At 42.3% G+C, this 26661-nt stretch overlaps 1 protein-coding gene across 2 annotated transcripts in view; it reads right to left on the bottom strand.

The window, feature by feature from the left end:
* The window catches only part of SERPINE2 (serpin family E member 2), a 428055-nt gene that overhangs the window by 198694 nt on the left and 202700 nt on the right, over positions 1-26661 (bottom strand). For both annotated transcript variants that reach the window (XR_013602351.1, XM_078665960.1), the window contains exon 4: positions 25055-25249. Coding sequence is in view for 1 of the 2 variants with exons in the window: in XM_078665960.1 (XP_078522086.1) it covers positions 25055-25249 (195 nt within the window). In the remaining variant the exon portion in view is untranslated. The remainder of the gene's footprint in view (positions 1-25054; positions 25250-26661) is intronic.

The raw sequence follows: 26661 nt of genomic DNA, 5'->3' as shown, positions 1-26661 counted from the left end.
TGGTGCAGAGTGCTTGTATCTCGCTAACCCTGCGCGCAGAGGTTATTGCCACCAAGAAGGCCGCCTTCCAAGTGAGATGCTGCAAGGAGGCCTTGTGTATAGGCTCAAACGGTGTAGACATCAGTCTGGAGAGAACCAGGTTAAACTCCCAGGGAGGAGAAGGATTTCTCACAGGGGGATAGACCTTCTTTAATCCCTGAAGGAAATCCTTCACCACCGGGACCTGAAAAAACGATGTTTGTGTAGGTGATTTTCTGTACGCTACTATGGCGGATAAATGAACCCTAATAGAAGCGTATTTCAACCCTGATGTCGCTAAGTATAGGAGGTATGGCAGGACTACCTCTTCTTGCCCTTTGGTGGGATCAAAGCCATGGTCCTTACACCAAATTAAAAATCTTTTCCACTTGAACGCATAAGACGTCCTTGTGGATGGTCTCTTTGCCTCTCTTAAAATATTCATACATTCCGGAGGCAGATTTAAGTGTCCATATTGCAAGACCTCAGGAGCCATGCAGTCAGGTTCAGCGACGGGAGGTTGGGATGCAGGATCCTCCCGTCCATCTTGCTCAGCAGGTCTGGCCTGCACGGCAGACGTCTGTGTGGACACAGCGACAGATGTAACAGATCTGGATACCACCATTGTCGCGGCCAATCCGGAGCAATTAGGATCATGTCCATGCTCGATCTGATGAGCTTGGCCACCACCTTCGGAATCAGTGCCAGAGGGGGAAAAGCATAAGCGAACCTTCCTGTCCACTCCAGCAGGAGAGCGTTCCCTTGCGTCCCTGGCCGGTGGAACCTGGACGCGAAGGCGTGGCATTTGGCGTTTTCGTCGTCCGCAAATAAGTCTATGTCTGGACGACCCCAGCAACGGAAGAGTTCTTCGACCACTTCGTCGTTTAGCACCCAGTCTGGCTGATCTTCGAAGTGCCTGCTGAGTGCGTCTGCTTTTGTGTTTAGCTCGCCTGGAAGGTGCACTGCCACCACCGACAGTCCCCGAGCCAGAAGCCAGTGCCAGATTGTCTGGGCCTCCAGAGACAGAGGGCGAGATCGAGTTCCTCCCTGCTTGTTCAGATAGAACATAGTTGTAGTGTTGTCCGTCTGAACCAGGACTTTGTCCGTTGTTATTGCTGGAAAGAACGCTTTGAGCGCCAGATGAACTGCTCGAAGCTCCAGCATGTTGATGTGGTATGTCTGAAGGTTGGTCGACCAGCGACCCTGAATCTGAAGATAACCCATGTGAGCACCCCAGCCTTCTAGAGATGCGTCCGTTACCACAGACAGCGAAGGAAGAGGTTGCTGAAAAGGGACTCCCTGCAGGACATTCCGAGGGCGAGTCCACCACTGTATTGAGGTCCGTGCTGCTTGAGACAGGATGATTCGATCCTCCCAATCTCCAGTCGCTTGGTCCCACTGATCCTCCACAGACTCTTGTAGAGGCCGCATCCTCAACCTGGCGTTCGGTATTAGGAAGATGCAGGACGCCATGGAGCCCAATAGAGACGCTACGTCTCGCACCTTTGGACGAGGAACCTGAAGTAACTTTTTGCATTTTTGTCCCATGGAAGATAGTCTCTCTTGCGAAGGAAACACTCTTCCTAACTTTGTGTCTAGAACTGCTCTCAGATAGTGGATAGTTTGCGTGGGCTGCATGATCGATTTTTCTGAGTTCACATGGAGGCCGAGCCTGTGTAGCTGTTGGAGACACAGGTGACAGTCTTTGGTGGCTTGACGAGGCGACGGACTCTTGAGGAGCCAGTCGTCTAGATATGGGTACACAAAGACCTTTTTTGTGTAGACACGCCGCTACCACTGCCATGCACTTGGTGAAGACCATTGGTGCGGATTTGAGTCCGAAAGGAAGCACTTTGAACTGGTAATGCTTGGACCCTACCAGGAACCTCAAGTACTGTCGATGACCTGGTGTAATAGGAATGTGGAAGTACGCGTCTTGTAAATCCACCGAACACATCCAATCTCCGATTTGTAGATGAGGACATATTTGGTGGAGTGCCAACATGCGAAACTTCTCTTTGACCACCACTTTGTTGAGGAGTCGAAGATCCAAAATCGGTCTGAATTTGCCTTCTTGGTCTTTTTTGGGGACAAGGAAATATCTTGAGTACACTCCTTTCCCCCTTTGGGATAGGGGTACCTCTTCGATTGCGTTTTTCTTTAAGAGGACGCTCACTTCCCTTTTGAGGAGCTCTAGTTGGTACGAGCGAGACTTTTTTGGAGGAGCCGGTTGTGGTTTCTTCCTGAAACGTAGCGCATATCCATTGCGCAGTATATTCAGCACCCACCGATCTTTCGTGATGCTGACCCACTCTGCCAGATGTTGTGCAGCACTTCCTCCCACTGGAGTGGGTAACGGTGTCAGAGGAAGCCACTGCTCAGGCCTTGCCTCCTCTAGGTGTGGTAGAGGACTGATGATGTCCGCCTCTGCCTCTGCTCGACCTTCCTCCTCTGTATTGTGGCTTTCCTTGTGGCTTGTTTTGAGACCATTGAGGGGTTTGAACCCTCTGTTGGCCTCCCCGGTTCTTGTTGGTCTTGAAGCGTCGTTTGAATGGTGCTTTCTGTTTTTCCAGACCTACTGCCTTTACTGTGTCTAACTCAGTCTTCATACGGGCCATTTCCTGATCGGCATGCTCCCCGAAGAGCGAAGATCCGGAAAAAGGTAGATTGAGGATGCGCTGCTGGGCATCTGGTTTGAGCCCAGTTAAACGCAGCCAAGAGGATCTCCTCGCACATATCCCTTGTGAGTAGTTATGTCCAGCTAGAAGGGTGTTATCTGCTGATGAACTAATCATTTGGTTTGCCACCAAACAGCCCTCCGTCACTGTCTCCTCAAAGTCCTTCTGGTCCTCCTTGGGCAATTTCCCTTTGAATCGTTCCATGGAGTCCCATAGGGCTCTATCGTACCTTCCCAGAAGGGCTGATGCACTAGAGACTTTCAGGGATGAAGCTGCTGTGCTGCATACCTTGCGTCCCCAAGAATCTTGCGTCTTGCTGTCTTTGTCAGGAGGAACTGACGAAGAAGGAGCGACTGTGTGATTCTTCTTAGCTGAGGCTACAATAACTGAGTCCGCCGCAGGCTCACCTTTAACAAAGATAGGATCTGAGTCGGCCGGCCTATATTTTTTCTGGATACGTGCCGGTACTGCCCCGATCGTTGCTGGCGTGAGGAAAACCTCTTTGATTGGGTCCATTATTCCTGGAACTAATGGGAGCAACGGCCGTGTATATGATTTGTGATGAAGGGTCTCAAAAATCACAGTAGTGGACACCTCTGGAGTTGTCATCTCTATATTCAGCTTGTGAGCACCCCTTTGTAAGACGTCCAGATACGTGTTGACGTCGTCAAGAGGGGAAGCTCTTGAGCGAGGGCTGTCTGCCAGCGTTGGAGAGTAATCCCCTTTAGAAGATCTAGGTGAAGATGGAGAGGAGGATGATGGAGTTCTTCTTCTCCTGTGGTGAAAATGCTCCTTCCTCACCGGTGATCTCCTAGGTCGTTCCTCCCTTCGAGGAGAACGTGATACCCTCTGATGTACTGGAGATCTCGATCTCTCAGTCCGTACCTCCTTTCTCGGTGTTCGAGATTTGGGTTGCTCCCTCCTTGGCGATCGGGAGACCCTAGGGTCATGCGACCTGTCCGCTCCTCTCTCTCGTGAGCGTGATCGGTGAATGGCAGGACTCTGTCCATCTGCCTCTTCTGCTTGCTGAAGAGGGGACCTGTGGACTGGACTCAAGTACCTTTGAAGTCTCTCTGGTGCCTTAGAATCCTTCCAATTACTCAAAGGAGCATACCATCTTGGCGAGAGTCTTATATGTGAAGTGTACCCCCGCTGGGGACTCTTTTGTACCGGACTCCTACTCCTAGAAGATGACCTCGTTGACCCCGAGGCACTTGAGGAGGAATGGAGCGAAGCAGATTGTGTCACTAGGACTGTCTAAGGCACCGAAGGAGATCTCCGTCTCACCGGTGTTGGAGGACGTCTCAAAAGCCTTTCCCTCGACGTCGAACGCCTCTGCGGAGTCGACGGAGTGATAACCTTCGGCGTTGAATGCTTCGACGTTGACCTGTGGTCCCTCGACGTCGATCGGCGATGATGAGCCGACGGCGGAGTCTTCTCCCTCGACGTCGAACGGCGTTGCCCTGCCGCCGACGGTCTCGACGTCGAACGGCGTTGCCCTGCCGTCGACGAAGGTCTCGACGTCGAACGGCGTTGCCCTGCCGTCGACGGAGCTCTCGACGTCGACCGACGTTGGTCTGTCGGCGACAGAGATGGCAATCGACAATGACCTGTCGTCGACGATGCCCTTGATGTCGACCTGGCATGTGGCGACGGCGGAGGATCGGACATCCTCGACGTCGAGCGCCGACGTGCCTTCGATGATCCCTTCCTCGACGATGCTCGTCCGAGGGGGCTCTTGCTCCTCGACGCCAAGCGCCTCCGTGGAGACGTCGGCGGAGGTGTCACACTCTTCGAAGCCTGTCGACGTCGAGACGACGGCGAGTGTGATCTGTCTCTCGACGCCGACCGTCGCCTGGTTGACGGCGGCGGAGTTGACTTATGTCTTGACGTCGATCTCCTCGTCGACTGCGATCTCGTGGCTTCTCTCGACGCCGATCGTCGCCTAGTTGACGACGGCGGAGCTTTCTTCGACGTCGGCGAACTTCTTTTCGACGACGATTTCCTCATCGACGCCGATCTCGACGGAGCTTTTTCTCTCGAACTGTCCATCAGATGTCGTTTTTTCAGCGCCGAGCCCCGGTGCTGAGGTTGATGGACGCTCTGACTTGCCTTTGGAGGGAGTTCTGGGTCTCTTTGAACTCTTCCTCTCTGTAGATCTTCCTCTCATGGATCTCTGGGCCAGACCATAGAGCCTGTTCCTCTCTCTGTCTTTAAGAGTTCTGTCAGACAGATTTTTACAATGGGATCATGATCCTCTGGCAAGCATAAAATACAGACCTCATGAGAGTCCGTTTTTGCCTTCTTGTGGCCACAAGAAGGGCAATCATCAAATAATGAGGGCATCCTGACAGGAAAACCTCACAAAAAATTGACTGCTAAGCAGTTATTTACTTGACTCTGATGTGAAAAGTCAAAGTAAATCAAAAAATTCTTCTTTTGAAGATTTTCTGACTGAAAAAGGCAGAAAAATGTGGAGCTGAGTATCCAGGGTCCTTCCTGAAGGAGCCGGAAAGAACAACTGACCTAACTGTAACCCCTGAAGCATGATGGGAAGCTAGGGGCAGAGGTGCCTTAAAGGCACAGCGTCAGTTTTAGTGCATTCAGCTACAGGTTAGCTTTTCAGTCTTTTTAGACTGGGGATTTGCAATGCAGCCTGGGAGCTGTATATGTTTACAGTGTATTATGAGAATTTCTACTTTTTAAGCATTAAAACAGTTTCTAAACAAGCATTGGTGTTGTTTCTCATGTTTCTAATGCAAAATACACTGTATGGTGGAAATTCTTCACAGCATATTACAGCTCTGTTGTTTTATTTGGCTGCAATTGCTTATTATATATATATATATATATATATATATATATATATATATATATATATATATATATATATATATATATATATATATTTGGAAAACAAAGGAGGCGGCACAATCAGGATGTCTTTGTTAAGCCTTATTTATTTCAAGACTTTCACCCCACCAACGCGTTTCAGCCTTACACGGCCTTGCTCACGGTTGGTTAGTCCCTCTACAGTGTTTCTATTTATACTGGCCCATAGTTAGCCAATTATGAGGCATTATGGGATATGTAGTTTTTGTTACATTTCAGTGAAAAAATTATTTAAAAAGAAAAGAAAGACTTGGCATGCTTGTTAATTTCAGCATGTTGGTAACATGACATAATGTTCATAATTCTGGGTTTAGTACCCTAGTCTTTATATGATGTTCACGGTTTTATCTAGGAGAATTTAGGGTATAGTACCCTATTTTCTTCTGAGGTTCTTAATCCAGGTGAATGTGCAGGTCCTCTCCAAAGTTCATCCCCTTTGGGTGCTTGGTCCGGAGTCTGATGATCATCCGCGACTCCATTTGTCGTAGTCTTCTGACCACGTCTCCCCCTCGTTCCATTTTGTCCAAAACTTTTGCACCAAAGAAATGCATTTGCCTCCAATCTCCATTTTGGCATGTGCTCATGTGTTTGGCAGTGGCATATTGCATGTTGGAGTTTTTTACTGCCCTTATATGTTCTAAAATTCTTTTCTTTAGCATGCAGGTTGTGCTCCCCACGTACTTCATTCCACACTTACATTGAATTATGTAAACAACGTTTTTAGAGCTGCATGAAATTTGTTGTTCTATTTTCATGGACTTGCCATTTGGTTCCTCAATCATTTTCATGTTTTTACCAATTTTGCAAGCCTTACAAGAATTGCAGGGTTGAAATCCTTTTCGTTGCGTGTCCAACCAATTCTGTTTTGGTTTTTCTTGGAAGTGACTCTTAACCAGTAAGTCTTTCAGTGAAGTATTCTTTTTGTATGTTATTAGAGGAGCATTTCCAATAGTGGTGCCAATATCAGGATCTTTTGTTAGCACATGCCAATATTTTTTCATTATACGGGCAATGTTTGAACTTTCTTTGCTGTAAGTCATTATTAGTCTTGGAGGAGTGTTAGTTTCAATTTTTTTCGGTTGTTCCATCAATATTTGGATTCGTGTTTTTTGATCAATTTTGCGTTTACATTTAGTTAACACTCTTTCCTCGTAGCCTCTCGCTCTGAATCGACATTTACTTTCTTCAATGACTTTCTCTGCTTCTTCTGGTAGGGAACAATTTCTCTTAAGTCTTGTGAATTCTCCATACGGTATACTCCGCAAGAGGGGTGTAGGATGAAAACTTGTACCATGAAGCACACTATTTGTGGCTGTCTTTTTTCGGAATAAGGTAGATTCCAATTTCCCGTTGTGTACATATATTTTGGTATCCAAGAAATCTATTTCTTTTGTACTAGTATTGCATGTGAATTGCAGTCCAACTTCATTCTTGTTCAGTTTATTGAAATAGAGTTTGAATTGTTCATCCGTACCATGCCAAATAATGAATAGGTCGTCAATATAACGAACCCATAACATTATTCGTTCCAGATCTTCTTGGTTTTCTTCATTCCATGCGATGGTTTTTTCCCACCACCCCATCGTGATGTTAGCATAATTTGGTGATAGAGAAATGCCCATGGCAGTTCCACAGATTTGTTTGAAGAGTTGTTTGTTAAACAAAAATACATTATTTTTTAGGCAGAGATCAATCATTTGCATTAGCATTTGTGAGTGGTTTAGATACGTGATATTCCGTTGTTTCAGATAATATTCGCAGGCCTGCATTCCGATTTCATGGCGGATCGACGTGTAGAGTGAGACTACATCAATAGTTACTAGCAGGAAATCAGGGTTCCAGGTCACATCCATTAAAGTTCTCAAAAAATCTCCAGTGTCTTTTATGTAAGACGGAAGACTTTGGGCAATTGGGGCTAGAAATTTATCTGCATAGTTGGAGATGTTCTCATACAATGATCCACATGACGAAACAATTGGCCTTCCTGGTGGTTGATTTAGGGTTTTATGAATTTTCGGGAGAAAATATATACATGGTATTATAGGATGGTCAATCGTTAAATATTTTCTCTCATCATCATCTATCAAACCTTTTTTATGCCATGTTTCCAAATGTTCATGTAGTTCTTTTCTCATGTTGGCAAATGGATTCATTGTCAATTTTTGATAGTTGTTTGTTTGATTTAATTGTCTCATGGCCTCCCATGTATAGTCAGTTGTCTTCAGGAGGACAATATTGCCCCCCTTGTCCGCTGGTTTTATGGTAATTTTGTCGTTGTTCATTAGCGTTTTGATGGCTGCATGTTCTGTTTTTGAAAGGTTTTCGCGTGTCTTGTTTCTGACTTTGGAGAGATTGTCAAGTTCTTTTATTATTGCTTCTGAAAACAAATCTATTTTGTTACCTGGTGACAAGATTGGGTAATATCTCGATTTTCTTTTTAAGCCAGTCACTGGTCTAGCATCTGTTGGAATGTTTAACTCCTCTAAGAATTCAGCTTCTGATATAGAGGCTCCATCCAGGTCAAATAATGTTTCAAAGCTGTTTTTCATGTCTGGAATATCTGCAATGGTTTCAAAAAGAACTGTGTCCATATTCTCATCCACATTGGTAACGGGTTCCATTTGATTATTGGCATGTATTTTTGCGAGTTTCAATTTCCTAATATATTTATAAAAGTCTATGCGTGTTTCCGTGTAATCAAAATGAGCTTCAGGACAGAAAGATAAGCCTTTATTCAAGACACGCTGTTCTGTTTCCGTCAGTTGGTGGTCCGAAAGGTTCACTATTAAGTTGGCCTCGGATTGCGATTGCGTAGTGGGTACTGGCGTTTTTCTTCGTTTTGCCCTGCGGGTTTTTCTGGCACTGATGTGGGGGTTGTTTGATTTTGCTGCCCCCTGCCTCTTCCTCTGTATCTTTGGTTGGGGTATGGTCGTCTCCCCCTTCCCCTTCCTCCGCCTCTCGCAATATTCTTCTCCAGATTGACCAATTCGACCTCCTCTAAAACTGACCAGTTTTTTGACTGGTAGGTGCTTCGTGTTGAGCCATCATCGCTTATGCTAGATTCGCTTGCACTGGATGTCATTTTCTGCAAAGGATAATTCTTTTTGAGATTATCATATTTTCGGGCGAAAGTCAAAATTCTGCCTTGGATGTAATCCTGTTCATCCCGTTGAAATTTACGCTCTTTGCGTTCCTCAATGTCGCTTTCATAGGAGTCGAGTCTACTTTCCATTTCTTTCCGGAGTTTGACCACTTCCTCCTGATTAGTGTCACTTGATATTTTGTCTTCCAGCTCTTTGATTTTTTGTGTGATCTCATCTACTTCGATACGTGCATGCTTTATCAGAATGCGCATCATGTTTAGAGAACATTGGGTATTATTGTCCATCCATTCCTCAATTAGTTCTTTCTTCACCTCTGTATGAGTTGGCATTGTGAAAATCCTCAGCCCACGAGGGATACGTTTAACCTCCAAATATTTCTCCAAGGCTATCGCTTCCCAACTCTTATTTATCTCTTTTTTGTATAATTTCTCTAGAGCGTTTAGCTGTTGTTTCAGAGTGTTTTCTGGTGTTGGGGATGTTGTTGAGGTTGCCGCCGTTTCATCTGGCTTGCCCCCAGATTTGAACATCATTGTTACTTTAGAGGCTCTTTTGGCTGCACGAGCCTCCATGATTTATTTATGCTGCACGCCTTAAAACCACAAGGGCGAAATAATGCTTTTGCGTGTATGTGTCTTTAAGGCGATATCCTGATCTGACAGATTTCCGTGAAGCTGCCCGTTTTTGTCATAACGACAGTATATATATTACGGATATTCAGTCAGCCACTTCAACATCCTGCTCATTTATGTCGGAGAGTTGCACTCCGCTTACCTTGCGCTGGACTTCTTAGGTCGGAGGTTGTATTGCACAGCTTCTCCGCCGGTCCGGCAAGATAATCACTCGCACGCTGCCATTTGGTGCAGGAAGTTGGGCGCGTCACTTGGCTTTGTCTCTCTATATGCAAAGTGATCCTTCAGCCCTCTGGACGCGCTCAGCAGTGTGTCTTCCGTCTTACATAAAAGACACTGGAGATTTTTTGAGAACTTTAATGGATGTGACCTGGAACCCTGATTTCCTGCTAGTAACTATTGATGTAGTCTCACTCTACACGTCGATCCGCCATGAAATCGGAATGCAGGCCTGCGAATATTATCTGAAACAACGGAATATCACGTATCTAAACCACTCACAAATGCTAATGCAAATGATTGATCTCTGCCTAAAAAATAATGTATTTTTGTTTAACAAACAACTCTTCAAACAAATCTGTGGAACTGCCATGGGCATTTCTCTATCACCAAATTATGCTAACATCACGATGGGGTGGTGGGAAAAAACCATCGCATGGAATGAAGAAAACCAAGAAGATCTGGAACGAATAATGTTATGGGTTCGTTATATTGACGACCTATTCATTATTTGGCATGGTACGGATGAACAATTCAAACTCTATTTCAATAAACTGAACAAGAATGAAGTTGGACTGCAATTCACATGCAATACTAGTACAAAAGAAATAGATTTCTTGGATACCAAAATATATGTACACAACGGGAAATTGGAATCTACCTTATTCCGAAAAAAGACAGCCACAAATAGTGTGCTTCATGGTACAAGTTTTCATCCTACACCCCTCTTGCGGAGTATACCGTATGGAGAATTCACAAGACTTAAGAGAAATTGTTCCCTACCAGAAGAAGCAGAGAAAGTCATTGAAGAAAGTAAATGTCGATTCAGAGCGAGAGGCTACGAGGAAAGAGTGTTAACTAAATGTAAACGCAAAATTGATCAAAAAACACGAATCCAAATATTGATGGAGCAACCGAAAAAAATTGAAACTAACACTCCTCCAAGACTAATAATGACTTACAGCAAAGAAAGTTCAAACATTGCCCGTATAATGAAAAAATATTGGCATGTGCTAACAAAAGATCCTGATATTGGCACCACTATTGGAAATGCTCCTCTAATAACATACAAAAAGAATACTTCACTGAAAGACTTACTGGTTAAGAGTCACTTCCAAGAAAAACCAAAACAGAATTGGTTGGACACGCAACGAAAAGGATTTCAACCCTGCAATTCTTGCAAGGCTTGCAAAATTGGTAAAAACATGAAAATGATTGAGGAACCAAATGGCAAGTCCATGAAAATAGAACAACAAATTTCATGCAGCTCTAAAAACGTTGTTTACATAATTCAATGTAAGTGTGGAATGAAGTACGTGGGGAGCACAACCTGCATGCTAAAGAAAAGAATTTTAGAACATATAAGGGCAGTAAAAAACTCCAACATGCAATATGCCACTGCCAAACACATGAGCCCATGCCAAAATGGAGATTGGAGGCAAATGCATTTCTTTGGTGCAAAAGTTTTGGACAAAATGGAACGAGGGGGAGACGTGGTCAGAAGACTACGACAAATGGAGTCGCGGATGATCATCAGACTCCGGACCAAGCACCCAAAGGGGATGAACTTTGGAGAGGACCTGCACATTCACCTGGATTAAGAACCTCAGAAGAAAATAGGGTACTATACCCTAAATTCTCCTAGATAAAACCGTGAACATCATATAAAGACTAGGGTACTAAACCCAGAATTATGAACATTATGTCATGTTACCAACATGCTGAAATTAACAAGCATGCCAAGTCTTTCTTTTCTTTTTAAATAATTTTTTCACTGAAATGTAACAAAAACTACATATCCCATAATGCCTCATAATTGGCTAACTATGGGCCAGTATAAATAGAAACACTGTAGAGGGACTAACCAACCGTGAGCAAGGCCGTGTAAGGCTGAAACGCGTTGGTGGGGTGAAAGTCTTGAAATAAATAAGGCTTAACAAAGACATCCTGATTGTGCCGCCTCCTTTGTTTTCCAAAAATTTACTTGGGTCAGGATCCGACCCCTAGGCAGAGCACACACTGCTGAGTGCGTCCAGAGGGCTGAAGGATCACTATATATATATATATATATATATATATATATATATATATATATATATATATATATATATATATATATATATATATATATATATATATATATATATGGGGCACATATAATATATTGTTTCCGGGGTCCCGCGCATGGGCGGGAATATTCTAATGCTTATGACTATTGATGAGGATCCCCTGGAAGAGAACGGCTAGCCTAGACCACGGCCTACTCTGCAACAAAACTTTGGGGGGGATAAACACAACAAAGTGGGCCCAAGGGAGCCCCTTTATGAATTGGTTGCTATTTTATCTTGGGAGCCAGTAACTTTTCAATGGTATGCAACCAGATTTAGGTGGCAAGACATTCATACATTTCATACCAAATCGGTATTTGGAAAGGACTCCTACAATACGCCCATTCCAAACAGCTTTTTGGTTACTGGTCAAACTCACACATTACGAGTCAGTTTACAGCCTCCTGAAATTGAATGTTTGAAAAGGCATTTTGCAGTTGCAAACTCTGAATTGGAGCATCTGCAACCGTAAAAATGCTCAGCGTATCTGGCCCTAATGTTCTACTTCACATTTTGCACAGGCACAAAGGGGAGTTATTACAGAAGCGACTACTCCAGAGCATGGGTCACCTATCCGCCCTTATGAATGAAAGTTCCTGTGCACTTAGGGGACACTTAATTACACAGCTAGCTTTGTTAATTAGCTCTCCTGAGTTCAGGTCGGGGTTGCTTACTGCTAGGGTGTGCTGTTCGCACTTAAAATATACTTTAGCAAAAGGCAAATTGGGACATTTGTGGGAAACACGCATGGGGCTTTTATGTGTGCTAGTTTATAAACGCATTCTTAACCAACTAATGAGAATGCTAGTACTGAAGATCACCATATTAACAATAACAATAAAAAAAAATGGTATCCGTTTTTATAAAAGTCATTTACATTTTGGTAGAGGATTATGAATGTAACCAGGAGTGATCGTGGAAGAATGGTGGCTTGTCTTCGACTAACAAGGTTGTATCCGTTGATAAACTAAAGAATCATTCAACAACTCATCACAAAAGATAATCTATAGACCAAGGGACGTTGATTTGCCAGGCGCCTCATGAGGCATGCAGAAGGTCATTCACCCAGCTGGCGAAAATAAATAGTTTTCTAGCCCATTCAATAAACTGACCCCAGTGTGACCCCAAACTAGAATGACAGGTTTAATTACGTAGTTATTCGTGTGCACACAAACACAAAGGAGGCCTGATTTCGGATGGACACGAACGCAGGTAGACCTGTCGTTGAAAATCGGAGGTCACGAGACAACCAAGGTGGTTGCGGGGACCTTTTGTTACTCAAGCTACAGAGTGGGTGTTTTATGTACATTATATACGGAGAAGCGACATGTGTCCCGATATGGCCGACACAAAATGTGCGGTTTCAAAAAGGCCACAGTATTTACCGTATAACGGGTGATAGCAGTACCCATTGCACAAAACCTCATACATTTAAGACTCTGGCACACTCCTCTACAAGCCAAAAACGTGCACAAAGCACGATAGCCCCTTCATGGCATGCTGTTAAATTCAAAGCAGAAAGTTGTGCCCTTTGCGATTGATAGGCCATGCTAGATCGAATCAGAAATTACATTTTTAACACTATAATCGCGACACACTGAGGTTATACTGTTCGACTCTGGACACCACAGAAGAAACTTAAGTATAGTAATGATTCCGTAAAGGCCACTAAATAGGCCAAAATAATTAGACACTTTAAATTAAAGCAAACACTCAATTAGATTAAAAAAAAAAAATTTAAGAAGAAAACGGGGACTGAACTAAGCTTGTGTTCAACTCAGTTTGAAATAATTTCGACCTTTGCCTGGCATTGTGCATTAACTATTGCACTTGCATTTACAACCACAGAAAGGAGCCGCCGGGAAAGCACCAAAAAATCTACAATATTCCCTCTCACATTGCAAAGTTGCTGTAATCAAGTCATAGTTAGGGTGGACAACGTAACCCCGTCACAAAGGCCACGTTTAACAAATAAAATAAAATTAACCAATTCATCGGGCATCAGCCTAACTTTAGTTACAGTGAACTAGCGAGAGGTCATCCCCCAAATTCCCAAACCTTTAGTGATACTATCTGAGTAACTTGGAGATTACATATTCTCCGCGCATTGTCTAGCCAAAGCTCTCCTCTCGAGGACAGGCAAACGACAAAGGCGACCAATGAAACCAAAGAGGGGTCCTCATGGGGGAACAGGTGCAAACATTCCCTACCCTCCGGGTCCATCACGGTTTATGTGCACACTCGTCCTGCGCGTGCCTGGCAGCCCATTCCCTTAGACCCCAGCGGGCACCTGGATAGCGGGCACACAGAGCTTGGGGAGGCTCCGACAGGTATGTACTGAGCGGCATTAACCTCACAGGCGTTCAGAATGGAAAAGCATGCATTCAAGATAAAACAAAAATATACACTTAAATCTGATATTTGAATCATACATCAGACGGTTCTATAAGACTTCTTACTAATAGTATCACCTTGGCACCAGAGCACTGCAACGATGGCTGTCATTTATGAACCATGCACAGGCATTCTGGATTGATAAAGCCTTTTCCGGATTACTGCTGGCAACTCTGTCTGATGCAATGGTTTGATCACTGCCACTAATCTTGCATGGGGTGGCCACTAATGTAGTATTATCAAATGTGGTCACTATTAACACACTAATAATATTAGTAGCCAAGTATGAGCTTCATTAAACTGAAGTAGCTCTTATTACAACAAAGGATGAAGACCCCTGGTCTAGCACCTTTTAGTCCTCGCTTTGTTGTATCTGGGCATAACTAACCTAACAAAGGCCAGGAAGTAAAATCTTGAAACAATTATATTATTTGACGAGTTACTTGTAGTCATTTTGGAATTCAAACTGAATAAAGCCCAAGGGCAAGACAGTGTAACAGCTATATTTAATAACATAGTCAACACAACTCAACTGGGTTTTCTGGCAGGTAGTTCTATTTTATTCTAGGATTCTAAATGGATACAGAGATCAAGTTTCCAAACTACCCCAGTCGGTAAAGAATCTTCTCTTAAGGTCCAAGCAACCAGTTACCCTATTTAATGTTCGCGGGAAAGTGGATTAATTGAGATGAACGGAGTCCCCAACTAGTAAAAACCTCATCTTGTTAGGCGCAGTAAAGACCTGCGTAAATTAAACTGAAGCACAAACCAGGATAGCTATCGCACAGAGCACACAACTGAAGCATTCAGAAGTACCAAACAATTAAAAAGTCGAAAGCCCAACCAAATAAAAAATTCCACTCCAATTTATAAAAGTAGCGAAATATTTAATGAAAAAAATTACACTAAAATGACAAATATACAAAAAGGGAACAGGAGATCTGAATTGTTACAGTTTTAAATACAAATTGCTCCAACAAGCGTTACGTGTTAACCCAGGCCATCTGGTTGGGCTTGAACCTAAGCTTGATTTAAGATGGAATGCAGGTCTGATACGTAAACCAGGTTAAAACCAGTCATAAATTTTACCTTTTGCCTTAGTTTCTGAAATAAAAGTAAAAAATCATCAGTGGGGCAAAGCAGTTGTATCAGAGAAGGGGCAAAGCAGTTGTATCAGAGAAGGGCCAGACATCCATTAGACGAGGTTCCAGTGAAGTACTTCACTTTTGTCGGTAAAGCTCCAAGAGGGAGAAGTTAAAAATTCATGCCCCTCGCCAGCCAGATACTTTGGTGCCTTACCTCGCTGAAGATTTCAACGTTTGGACGTAATCACTTTTTTTTGGAAGTGGTATTACTCCAGTGGACAAGGCAGCACGGTGTAGCCCAACAGGGCTCCACAAAGCCAGATACCCTCTCTTCGACATGGCACTGAAACTAATTTGCTGCTTTGGAAAAAGCTCTGAGTGGAAGCAACCTAAATCTTTGGCCCAGCTGCAACGCACCTTCATCTGACTGCCTTTTGCAGGTTTGCTCCGGACCTCAGGAGGTTTTTGAAGCCAAAAGGTTTCTAAGTGCCAGGTTTTTCAATAAATTAAGAGGAGAACACTTATGCACAGCTAAAGGTCCCAAGACCTCAGGAACAGCAAATGTGGGTCAAGATTCACTCCAGCAAAGGCCACCAGCAGGGTTCAGGGCTAGTTCAGTTGGAAATTGTCAGCTGGGCTCCTCAAGAAAGGGTGTCTTGCACCTTTTGTAGCCGTATAGCTAAACAGGACATCAACCCACGGACCCTTGAAGTCCACTTCTTTGTTCTGGGAACATATGGTGGAGGTCCAGCCCTTCAGGTCTTCTCACAGGTATGAACAGCAGGCGCAGTCTTCCTTCTGAATTCCACAGGTCCATTAGTGTTCTGAAGAAGCTATCAAGTGTTGCCATATTTATGTCTAGTATTAGCTTGTGGGTCGGGGAAACTCCTGTTCCCTCCCTAACCAACAGGGAAAACGTTCCCAGGGGTAGTCCTACTCACTTTTGCAGCATTACTTGTGTGCCCTACTGCAAACAATCTCACAGTGCCGCCCTCTCTGCCCAATTTCAAAATGGTGAAGCCCTTATGCAGAGCATGGTGCCAACCCTAGAGGTGTGGCCAGGGAAATTAGCACCCACCTCGTGAACGTGGTTTGCAGCTTTGACACGGAATCTGGGAGAGCCAATGCTCTATACATGAGTCTACTAAGTTATGGAGAACCTCATAGGTGAAGGGTACCAAGTGACAGTCGGATGAAACTGAACACTTGATTGGCAAAGTCTAGAAACTTCTATTGAAATGGATAACCTGTAGTTATAGGAGGGTACTACGAGCCAAAATATTACATATGATTTTTTTTAAAAATCAGTACTACATCCACATTATGCTTAAGAAAATGAACGCTACACAGACGCTGGTTTAATGAGATGTGGGTTGATGGGGATATTTATTAATTGTGTTGTATATTCTTAAAATTGCAAAGAATACATTTTTTGTGCATGTGGAGTAATTCCCAGCGATCTGAAGTATGCAAGAGTAGCCCTATGGCAATGCACAACCACTATTCACATGAGCGCTGATACGACATATGCTGTCAGTTGCCAACGAGACTGTGTTAAGTACAACAGCCACAATACAGGTTTCCTGGATCTCATGCCAGTGTAAATAGCCATGAGGCCAATTGGCAAAGAAGGTCAATAGCGGTCACATCCACTACAATTAGATCCAGACAAAACGGTCACTTGTCTCATGGGAAAGGAATTACATTTTCCAACGACTGTGGACAAAGAATAGCACCCAAAAATTAAGCATATATGGCCTAGAAGGCTTGAGGAAATAAACATGTAGGGCCTTCTGTGGCAGTTTGCTAGAAGAACAAGCAGAATATACAAGCAATGGCAAAGCCAACAGGTTTGCTTTAAGGTACACATTTGCATGCCTGTGATGCCCTTAGAGGTGTCAGTGTTTCCGCTATACAAATGCTGATTGATTGAAAAGCTGTAATCGTCACTTTCCCGATGCAGGTACTATAGGTCCCTCGCATGGGACAATACTTGATGTACCAGGCTGTACTCTCTTAAGCCTTTACTTTGGATCCCATAAGCATCTATCACCACTGTAAATGCCAGATTATTTATTTACTTATGGGTGATATTTCCAGATTTTTAGTGAGCAAATGTGTAAAATTTCAGGCAAACGGTACAGAAGAACATTTTATCAACACTTCCTGTTTTGCAAGCGAGGAAGGAGTGATTTTCAATCTAACTGAACTGTGAAATTTTAATGAAACACATCATGGTCAGCATATAAAACAGAAGGAAAACTGCAATAAAATTGCATTTACTTGAAACAACTGTATTAATTTAATGAGCGTGAATACAAACTGCACATGAAAAGAACGAAGGGTCGGTTTCCAGCAGGTTGTCATTGTTGGACGTGTCCCTGAATTGCAACGTGCAACACTGCTGTCAGACCTCAAACAGCTGTTGCAAGTTCCTTTTGCATACAAGATGAAGCTTATGCATAAATAACCTAAAGCAGTTTGTGATGAAGATGCCAGAGGGAGCAGCTACATTTTATCAGTTTACAAAAATAATGGAATTTGGGTTTTTTAACCAAGGGAATTTATTGATGTGATATTAAGACCATGAAAAATATCGGATTCATAAATACTGCATGTTATTGTGCACACTTGGTGTTCGGAATTTGAAGGAAACTTCACTTCTAACGAGAAGTAAAGAGAAAGACTGCAACCACCAAAGAAGAGAGTTACACCCGAAGGTGTGCTGTGAATTAGTCGCTTCTGAGCTGCCTACGATAAAACCTGGAGCCATTTTGCCTGATGCACTATCAATGCAACAGGCGAGTGGCAAGTGGGGACCCTGAGTGGTAGCAGTCCAGTGTGTCAGGTGGCGTTCCAGCATGCACCGGACATCTTGAAGAACCTTCTCAAAAAGGAAACGGTAGGGGCTGATGGGATATTGGATACCAAAGGCGCAAGACTGGGTCCCACTTATTGAGTACTCAAAATTCCAGCACTGCCTAGGAGGTGATGGAGGTCGAGAAGACTGAATGCGAGAGAGACAGCGAGGGGGACAGGACAGCGGAGAGGAAGGGTGACCATGATAGGAACAATCAAAAGTAAAAGCTACACAATGCCGTCATCACCAACACCTAGTCGGGACACTGAAACTATCCTGAAAAAAAAAGCATGGATTTTACAAAAAGCCAATTCAACCAATGGCAAAGAAAAAAAAAGTGACATGTCCAACCCTGAACTGGGCGAGCCCAAAGTCTACTCACTTGTTATATTTCTTTATAAAAAAAACGGAGGTTTTGCTGACATGCGATCTAGAAACAGACAGCTAAAGTTATCTCTATATAGACCTAAAAAAAGATGACTTCGGGACTCTAGTATGGAGGAATGGTTCTAAATTTGTATCAAGGGTTTTTCAGAAAACACACAAGAGATGTGGAACTGCGTTAGAGAATTACCCAAACTGTGAATTTCAATAAAAACTCAAGACATGAAATATAACACAAATAGCAGCTTGAAACATGAGCCTTGAAAATAGAAAGGGTGCCATTACACCAACCACTTGGCATTAGATATTTAGGCAGCTAAAAAAAAAATGTAATCCATTTATGGGTCTATAGAGAAAAAAAACTGCAATTAGCACTTAACAGTGAATGTTTCATTTGTTGCTGTACTGCAAGAGGAGTGAATTTCTAGATGTTATGATTAGAAACCGCTTTTGGCCGCCATAAGTGTGGCAGGGTATGCTCAGACGTGAGTCCCTTGCTCACTTTGCCACTGGATTCAAGCAAGCCGGGCTGAAGACGGCTGGAATGCCAGAAACCGGTCCACGGAAGCTTCTTTCCGGTCCAGGGAAGGCATGGCTTGGCAGTTCGGGCTGGACTGTTCCCATGAGGCACATGGTCAGACTGATTTGCATATAGCCATGTCTGAACTGGGGTGGCAGAGTGGGCTAAAGAACGGTGATGGATTAAACCCTGATCTTTTGACTGGGTGTGAGTGTTTGACTGGTTCAGATGCTCCGTCCATCACCACCCCCTTTTGTACCAATGATTAGAAACCCAGCATGGATGTAGATTGTACCTAGGATTTAAAAAAATGCTAGAAGCCAAAGGCAACAAAAATGAACACTTCAGCACCAGCAAATCGGATTTAGAAACATAATAACTAAATCAACAAAATAACAGCAATTTCAGCACTTTGAGACATGGACATTGCCGAAGACCTCCCACTTCACAGTTAGGAGAAAGCCTACAGGTCATAATAACGAATGAGCATGCGTGGAACCTCAACATGGCAGACAGCAGTCGGCAAGTGCAAAGAGTGGAATGAGTCTTTGCGACCGCACAGATTACGGTACTTTTGAAAAGATTCATACTAGAAGCCCAGAACAAACATGTTTGGTTGGCTCAACGGTGGAATGATCAGAGACCTGGACCTTGCCACTTGCCCCAATGTTGTACCAGCTCAATGAACAGCAGTTCTGTTGTCAGCTTGCACAACCTATAACGAAAACTTTTCAACAGCTAGGGCTTTATGCATAGGGACGCTTTTAAGTGATAGACAGTGGGGGTGCAGCCATCACTAAAGTCATGGACTGTGAAAAATCCAAGCGTCACAAAGAACAAGTGCAACAAATGAGCCACTCCCATTCAGCAGGGGAGTGGTAAGGGTGTGGTATACAGCCGGTGGCACATTTTCCACACACCGTCGCATATATATATTACTACAGCATCCTGCGAGGGTGCCTGTCATTTACTAACATTTTCTATTGCAATGGTCACTATATTTGCTGATAAAACTATGTAGGGCAGAAACAATAACGGGGGGAGAGGCTAGTTTTAAGATAATGTCATGTCTTAAATTTAACATAGGATTTAATCAAAAAATAAAGTTAGCCAATGTTATGTAATTTTTAATAAAACTGGACACAAATGTGACCGGTTCTGGAAAGGAAATGTAAAGCTGTAATTACGATAAATTATCTGAAAGTCAATAATATTCTTAAATGAAAAATGTAACGGAGCGATGACTGCATTATTCTAACGAATGCCCAAAACCGGATAACATAGCAAAAGACAGCCCGATGAGCAAAGACATTTTCAGTCGTACGAGTACATTCATGAAAGAAAAAGTCTTGACCTAGGCATGCAAGACAGTCACAAAAGGTGACCTCGAATGTGTAGGTCTATTTATTCCCACAAAAAATGATTCTGCAATTGCCTATAATTAAGCAGGAGTAATTCTCACAAGCAAAAGGTGGTAGGCAGATCAAGGAATCGTTTTTCTTGTAAGTTTTTAAATGGCCACTCACACGTCTGCGAGCATTCACAAACTTCTATATGATCCTTTCCCACAATCAAAATGTTCCTAGAGTTAGACCAACCTGTCAAGGGCTGGACTAAATCTCTTTCCAAATGGGACAGGAAAAGTGATACCCTTCAAACTTCGCTGGGGTGTACATAACAGCACTTCACCTCGTTAGCATAGGCTTTAACACAAAGAAAAAAAAAGAAAAAGAAAAATGTGAAAATGCAAGGAGTTGATCCTATCCCCAAAATGGAATTTCTACCGTGCATGCATGCTGTACCGAGCAAAGCTAACGTAACAAAGTAAACTAGCCACTGCTATACATTTCCACATACATTATTTTTAAGTAGTGTGAATTTAAAAACAAAAAACCGTAAAAGGCTCCTCAAGAAAAAGATTAAATCTCCAAAGATTTTTTTGTGTGTGAATCGGGAACAAATGCATTACCAGGTTCTGTAAAGTGGGTTGTAGATGATCAAAGTATTTGTTTTAATGGAAACTAATAGTAGAGAAAATTTCTTCCCTTGGTAAACCGTTCACAAAAAAAAGGGGGGGTACCCCAGACTAAATATCTGAGCCCACCCAATCAAGGAATCACTGCGTTACTTTACTGACTAATACACTTCAGCAACTGTAGTAAAATTCATTGTTTATTCTAAAAAAAAATATTTGTACAAATACAATCAATTAATACGTGCCAGATCAATTTCTTTAAAATTTCACAAAATGAAACATCCACTCTGTGATACACATCAATTCAAAATACAATATAATCAATTGGCATTTGACATTTAGTAAAACTTAGAAATAAGAAAACAGGTGAAGGGGACCAGTATGGGGGCCACTTGTGCCCCCAGCCTGGCCTGCCTTTATGTGGCTAACTTTGAACAAAAACATATTTACAACGAAGTAGCACCATATTTTGAAAATATTACCCACTGGCACCGTTTCATAGATGATATCATATTCATCTGGAGCGGTGCCAGTGAGGAACTCACCTCCTTTCTGGATTGGCTTAATTTGGGCGACACAAATTTAAGATTAACAGCCCATTACAGCAATAATAATGTGAATTTTTTGGATATCAAATTAAAAGAATCTGGAGGCAAACTAGAGGTGGAGTTATACACAAAGCCAACTGACAAAAATAGCCTTTTAAAATACCAGAGCAACCATCCCAGATCCCAAAAAGATAACATTCCCTTTGGGGAATTTTTGCGGTTAAGGCGAAACTGCACCAGTCTGGATGACTTTTACCATCATGCAGAGATTACAAGCAGTAAATTACAAGAACGGGGATACCTGAAAAAATTAATAAAACAATCCCTGAAACGAGCGAGATTTTTTTAATCGAGATGCACTTTTGGATATCAACAGACAGAAAATTAACAAAACCGAGAACAGGATAGTATTTGTGACACAATATTCGGGAGTGAGCAATAAATTAAAAAATATTGTCAATCGCAATTGGAAAATCCTGAACAGCGAATTGACAGTACCACTGGCAAAACCATTGTTCTCCTTTAGGAGGAACAAAACGATTAAAAATGCCCTGGTACACACCTACAAGAATTCCTCCTGCCTCTCCCAAAATACTGTAATAGGGAACAGGAAGGCACTTGGCAATTACAAATGTGGCTCCTGTTCAATTTGTCCAAGTTGTATTGAGAGCAAGACGCTGCAATTCAACGGTAAAACATTGAACCCCCAAAGTCTAAACAATTGTAGGAGCAAGAGTGTGGTGTACCTCCTGATCTGCCCTTGTGGCCTAGGCTACGTGGGTGAGACCGGGAGGGAACTCCGCATTAGACTGCTTGAACACAGATCAGCAATTAAAAACTTAAAAGTTAATGCCCCCCTAACAGACCACTACAGAACTAAGAACCATGGATGCCACGACTTTACATGGTTCATTTTAGAAAAGGTAAATATGAGTAGAAGAGGGGGTAATCTAGAACTGATACGTAAATCAAGAGAACAGTGGTTCATGATATATCTGGATACAATTAATAAAGGCTTAAATTCAAGAGAGGATTGGATGAAAATCGTAGCCAACCGATGAACAGGGTACCCCAATATTGGTGGGGGATGCATTTGTGATACTATAAATCTAACACAATGCATTAACAAATCTGTAACCAAGTATATATACAGAGAGGCCCTATCTTTAGGAAACATAAGTGCAGCTGAAACATACAGTCCACGAAATCCGTAAATATAAGGAAACACCTAGGTTGTGTAAGATATAAAAAGACGATAAACATGCATATTTCTATAAATAATATCTTGCATCAATATAGTTGCATTTAATATTAGAATAAATATAATTGTTAGTAATGCGTAATATATGTCTAGTAGGCGAATTATCTGCAAAATAAATACTTGGGGACCATAATAATATCGAAATAAATAGTTTTATTGAAATGCATGCCGGTTCATGAGGAGGTGAGATAAGAAATGGCTGCGTTTTAAAACGAGGCTTGAAACCCAAGCACAATGTGCAATCCACCCCGGACATCACGTAATCCAAAGAATAGTGATTGCGTTTCAAAGCGAGGCTTGGAACTCGCTTGGAACGCAAACATCTACGCGCGAAATCCACTGTGGGAGGAAAGGATAACATTCAACTCACCTGTTACAGGTCACAAGGAGCCAATAGAAGAACTTAGCTCCATGTTCAAAAAGGGCTGAATAATGGAGAACTGTCTCTGATCTTGGCGAAAGACGTTTTGTTCCTGACTCGCCGAGAAGCTGAGGCAGACGAGGGGTGTGGGATACGAGGGTCCGGCTCCATACCGGTAAGACTTCTTCCACTCGCAGGAGTGGAAACCGCGTTTATTAGGAAGAATTAAAAAACGGGGGAACAACTGATATAGTGAAGTAATCCAATGCCTTATCCTTGACAGATACGTACAGAGGAAATACAAACAGTACCCGCCCCTGATGAAAATAGAAGCCCTAACACCGCTATAAATAGGGGTAAGATGTGTGATTGTTCATGTTGAACAAATAGTAGAATAGGGCGAAAATAGTAAATAGGATGTATATCGTTGTTTGCAGATACTTGCCACAACACAAAAGGAAAATGAGAATATTCGGACTGATTTTAAACAGAAAATCGAAGAAGGGGACAGAATACTGCCTACACCAAAATTGAAGGTAATCATCAAAATAACATGTCGGTACACACGTAAATGGAACTTCACGAGTGAGAACCAAGGATAAAACCCCCCCTTGTTTTTCTCTTTTAAATCCATATAAATCATAGGTTCGGTTTTAAACAAAGAAAGTGTGAGAGACATAACGTCCCAGCTTCATCAAAATCAGAACAAGAAAGAAGATCTAATGGTAAATAAACAAGTGGCATGATAAGAGAGTAATCCTTTTCTGTGCCCCCTTAGGTACATTGGTAACAAAAGTATGTCTATCTTTCTAAAATACACATAGATCAGGAAGAAAAACCGGCCATCCAATCCGAAAAACCATGAAACCCTGTAACATGTAAAAGGTAATGAAGAGACCTAAACATGAACCAGAGATTCGCTCTAATATGTGTCTAGGACTAAAACGTGGTGAGAGAGGAGTAGGGTTCCAAGAATAAATAGTAAGTAGGTTCCCAAATGAGACTATCATGATTGTAACCGGGCAACTCATATGGGCAGATAAGATCCTATAGAAAAGGTTGACCCAGCATTAAAAATAACAGGGGTGGTTAGAGTAGGACTCAGAAAGGTACTGATTAGAGTAGATGTACTGAAATATGTATAGTATGAAAATATGATTGATCAGTATAGGATACATTAATGAATATGATGTATATATGAATTAGGCCCCTTATATCGGAGAATAGGGTTGCAGTATGATATAAAAGACCACATGCCAATAAATATATGTGCACACTAGAATATTAGCATTGGAAATAGGGATTGTAACAAACTGTATTGCAAAATGTAGAATGTATTGTATATAATATTCTGATGGCAATATGTTTATCCACAGGAGATCATAAACACCGGGCAACCAACCAGTGCCATAAAATAGGAGAGACGTATCATTATAGTCTTGATAAAGATGGTAATAGAACAATAAAACCATCGAAACGCGTCGACGCCCCACTGCACGATTAAGGGAGTAAAAGACCTAGCCTGTAGATAAACAATTATAGTTTCTCAGGATTGTGTTCATGTGAAACTCCAGGAACGTGCAAAATCTATTGACAAGCTGACTGTCTTTTGTATGTCTCTCCTTCCCCTTTTTCTTATTTCTAAGTTTTACTAAATGTCAAATGTCAATTGATTATATTGTATTTTGAATTGATGTGTATCACAGAGTGGATGTTTCATTTTGTGAAATTTTAAAGAAATTTATCTGTCACGTATTGTTTTTAATTGATTGTTTATTATAAAAAAATATATTTGTACTAATACAAATAATTTTACTACAGTTGCTGAAGTGTATTAGTCAGTAAAGTAACGCAGTGATTCCTTGATTGGGTGGGCTCAGATATTTAGTCTGGGGTACCCCCCCTTTTTTGTGAACGGTTTACCAAGGGAAGACATTTTCTCTACTATTGAAGTACCCTATTCCCCTGGTTGTAAGGGGGTCTCTCTCAAATTTGAAACACTTAATGGAAACTCTTACCACTTCTGAAGACAGACAACTGGGACATCATAGGTACTTGGTAAACACCGTCTGGTCCATTAAAGTTACGCTTTTTTGTATTTTCAGGTTGAAATCGGGATTTCCATTGCCCCTTGAAATACAGCGCATTGACAAGGATGAGCCTGGTTAGTGCGCTGTCAATAAGCTCCGGTGCAATCAGGCTCTCAATCATACCTAAAAAGGAAAGAAATGTATGACATTTACAAAAATGAATAAACAATGCACAGATGAAACTACTAATGGCTTCATAAGAGATCCCTTGCAGTTCTGATAGCACCACTAACGGCAGCGACTGGTTGCATCGTAGTTGTGAGATTCTCGTGGATCTGTGGTATTTCACCACAAGAACCTCCAGGTGAAATATTGAGGCCAAATGAGAAATTACTGGGTGAATTGCACTCAGAATCCGATGATCCTTATAATTCCTGATTTCTCAACAGATATGAAGGGTTCACCTCAAAAACTCCACTAATTTCACATCCCTGTAGATAAGTGAACCACAATATAGTTATCTCTGAGGTGCAAAATTAACAACTCGTATTGTGGGCACTTGCAATGTGGCCCATAAACAAATTTGAAGGGAAATCAATTGTTACCTAAACTTGTAACTATTTGCCAAACTTCTTACAAGGTTCTAGCCTCCTTAAAATGTTCCTAAATTTCTACTTCCAGTCAAACTAATATCTCATTTGATTCTTCCTAAAAGTTACATCTTTTATTCAGCCTAGTCATCCCCCCTCCCTTTGACCAAAGTGTTATTCTTCAATCCAAGTTTTATCTCTGTTCTTACTCCCACCAGAGATTTCCTTACTTCTTTTATTAGAATTTTCAATACAAAGTTACCATATGGAGTTAACAATGGACAACGGATAAAATACACACAGTATATTAGATTTAAAATTCAAGGTACTAAGGGCTATATGTATCAAACATTTTTCAGGTCAGAAACAGCCAGTTTGTGCCATAAAATGAATGTTGGTAAGTATTAATCCCAAACTGGCATTCTGTAACGTGTTATTGAATCGCAGTTTAGAATTGCTAATGCATACCAATTTGGAATTAGGACGGGCATGTTTAGGGCGTCCCTTCCTCCTATCAAATCATAGTGGAATGTAATAATGTTTTGAGACCGAAATGCAGTCGCAAAACATCTGCATTTTATGGGATGGGGTCCCTAAAGCACCCCTTCCCTTTCGAGAATGCAAATAAAAATATTTTTTAACCCGTTCGGTGCCGAGGACGGCCCCCAGCCATCCCACGTGACGGTGGGCGGGTGCGGAGGACGGCCATGGGCCGTCCGAACCCCAAACACAGATTAAAACGCCCGCACCGTGGCGGGATTCGCACCGCGGTCAACGGATTAAGAGCAGGCAGTGGTCCATGGGACCGATGCAAACTCTTAAAAACTGAAACTGCAAAGTTTTTTTTTTGTTTTTAAAGGCATCCCATTTTTCTTTAAGGAAAACAGGCTGCATTTATATATTAAAAAGCAATCAGACATGGTGGTCTACTAACCTCAGCAGGCCACCAAACCAGTGATAGCTGTGATTCCTAATGGGTCACAAATTGCAACCTACCTCCTTAAT

The sequence above is a fragment of the Lissotriton helveticus genome, chromosome 11 (assembly GCF_964261635.1).
Source record: "Lissotriton helveticus chromosome 11, aLisHel1.1, whole genome shotgun sequence".
Lineage (NCBI taxonomy): Eukaryota > Metazoa > Chordata > Amphibia > Caudata > Salamandridae > Lissotriton > Lissotriton helveticus.
The sequence above is the reverse complement of the archived record's forward strand: the minus strand, read 5'-3'. Positions and strand labels throughout refer to the sequence as shown.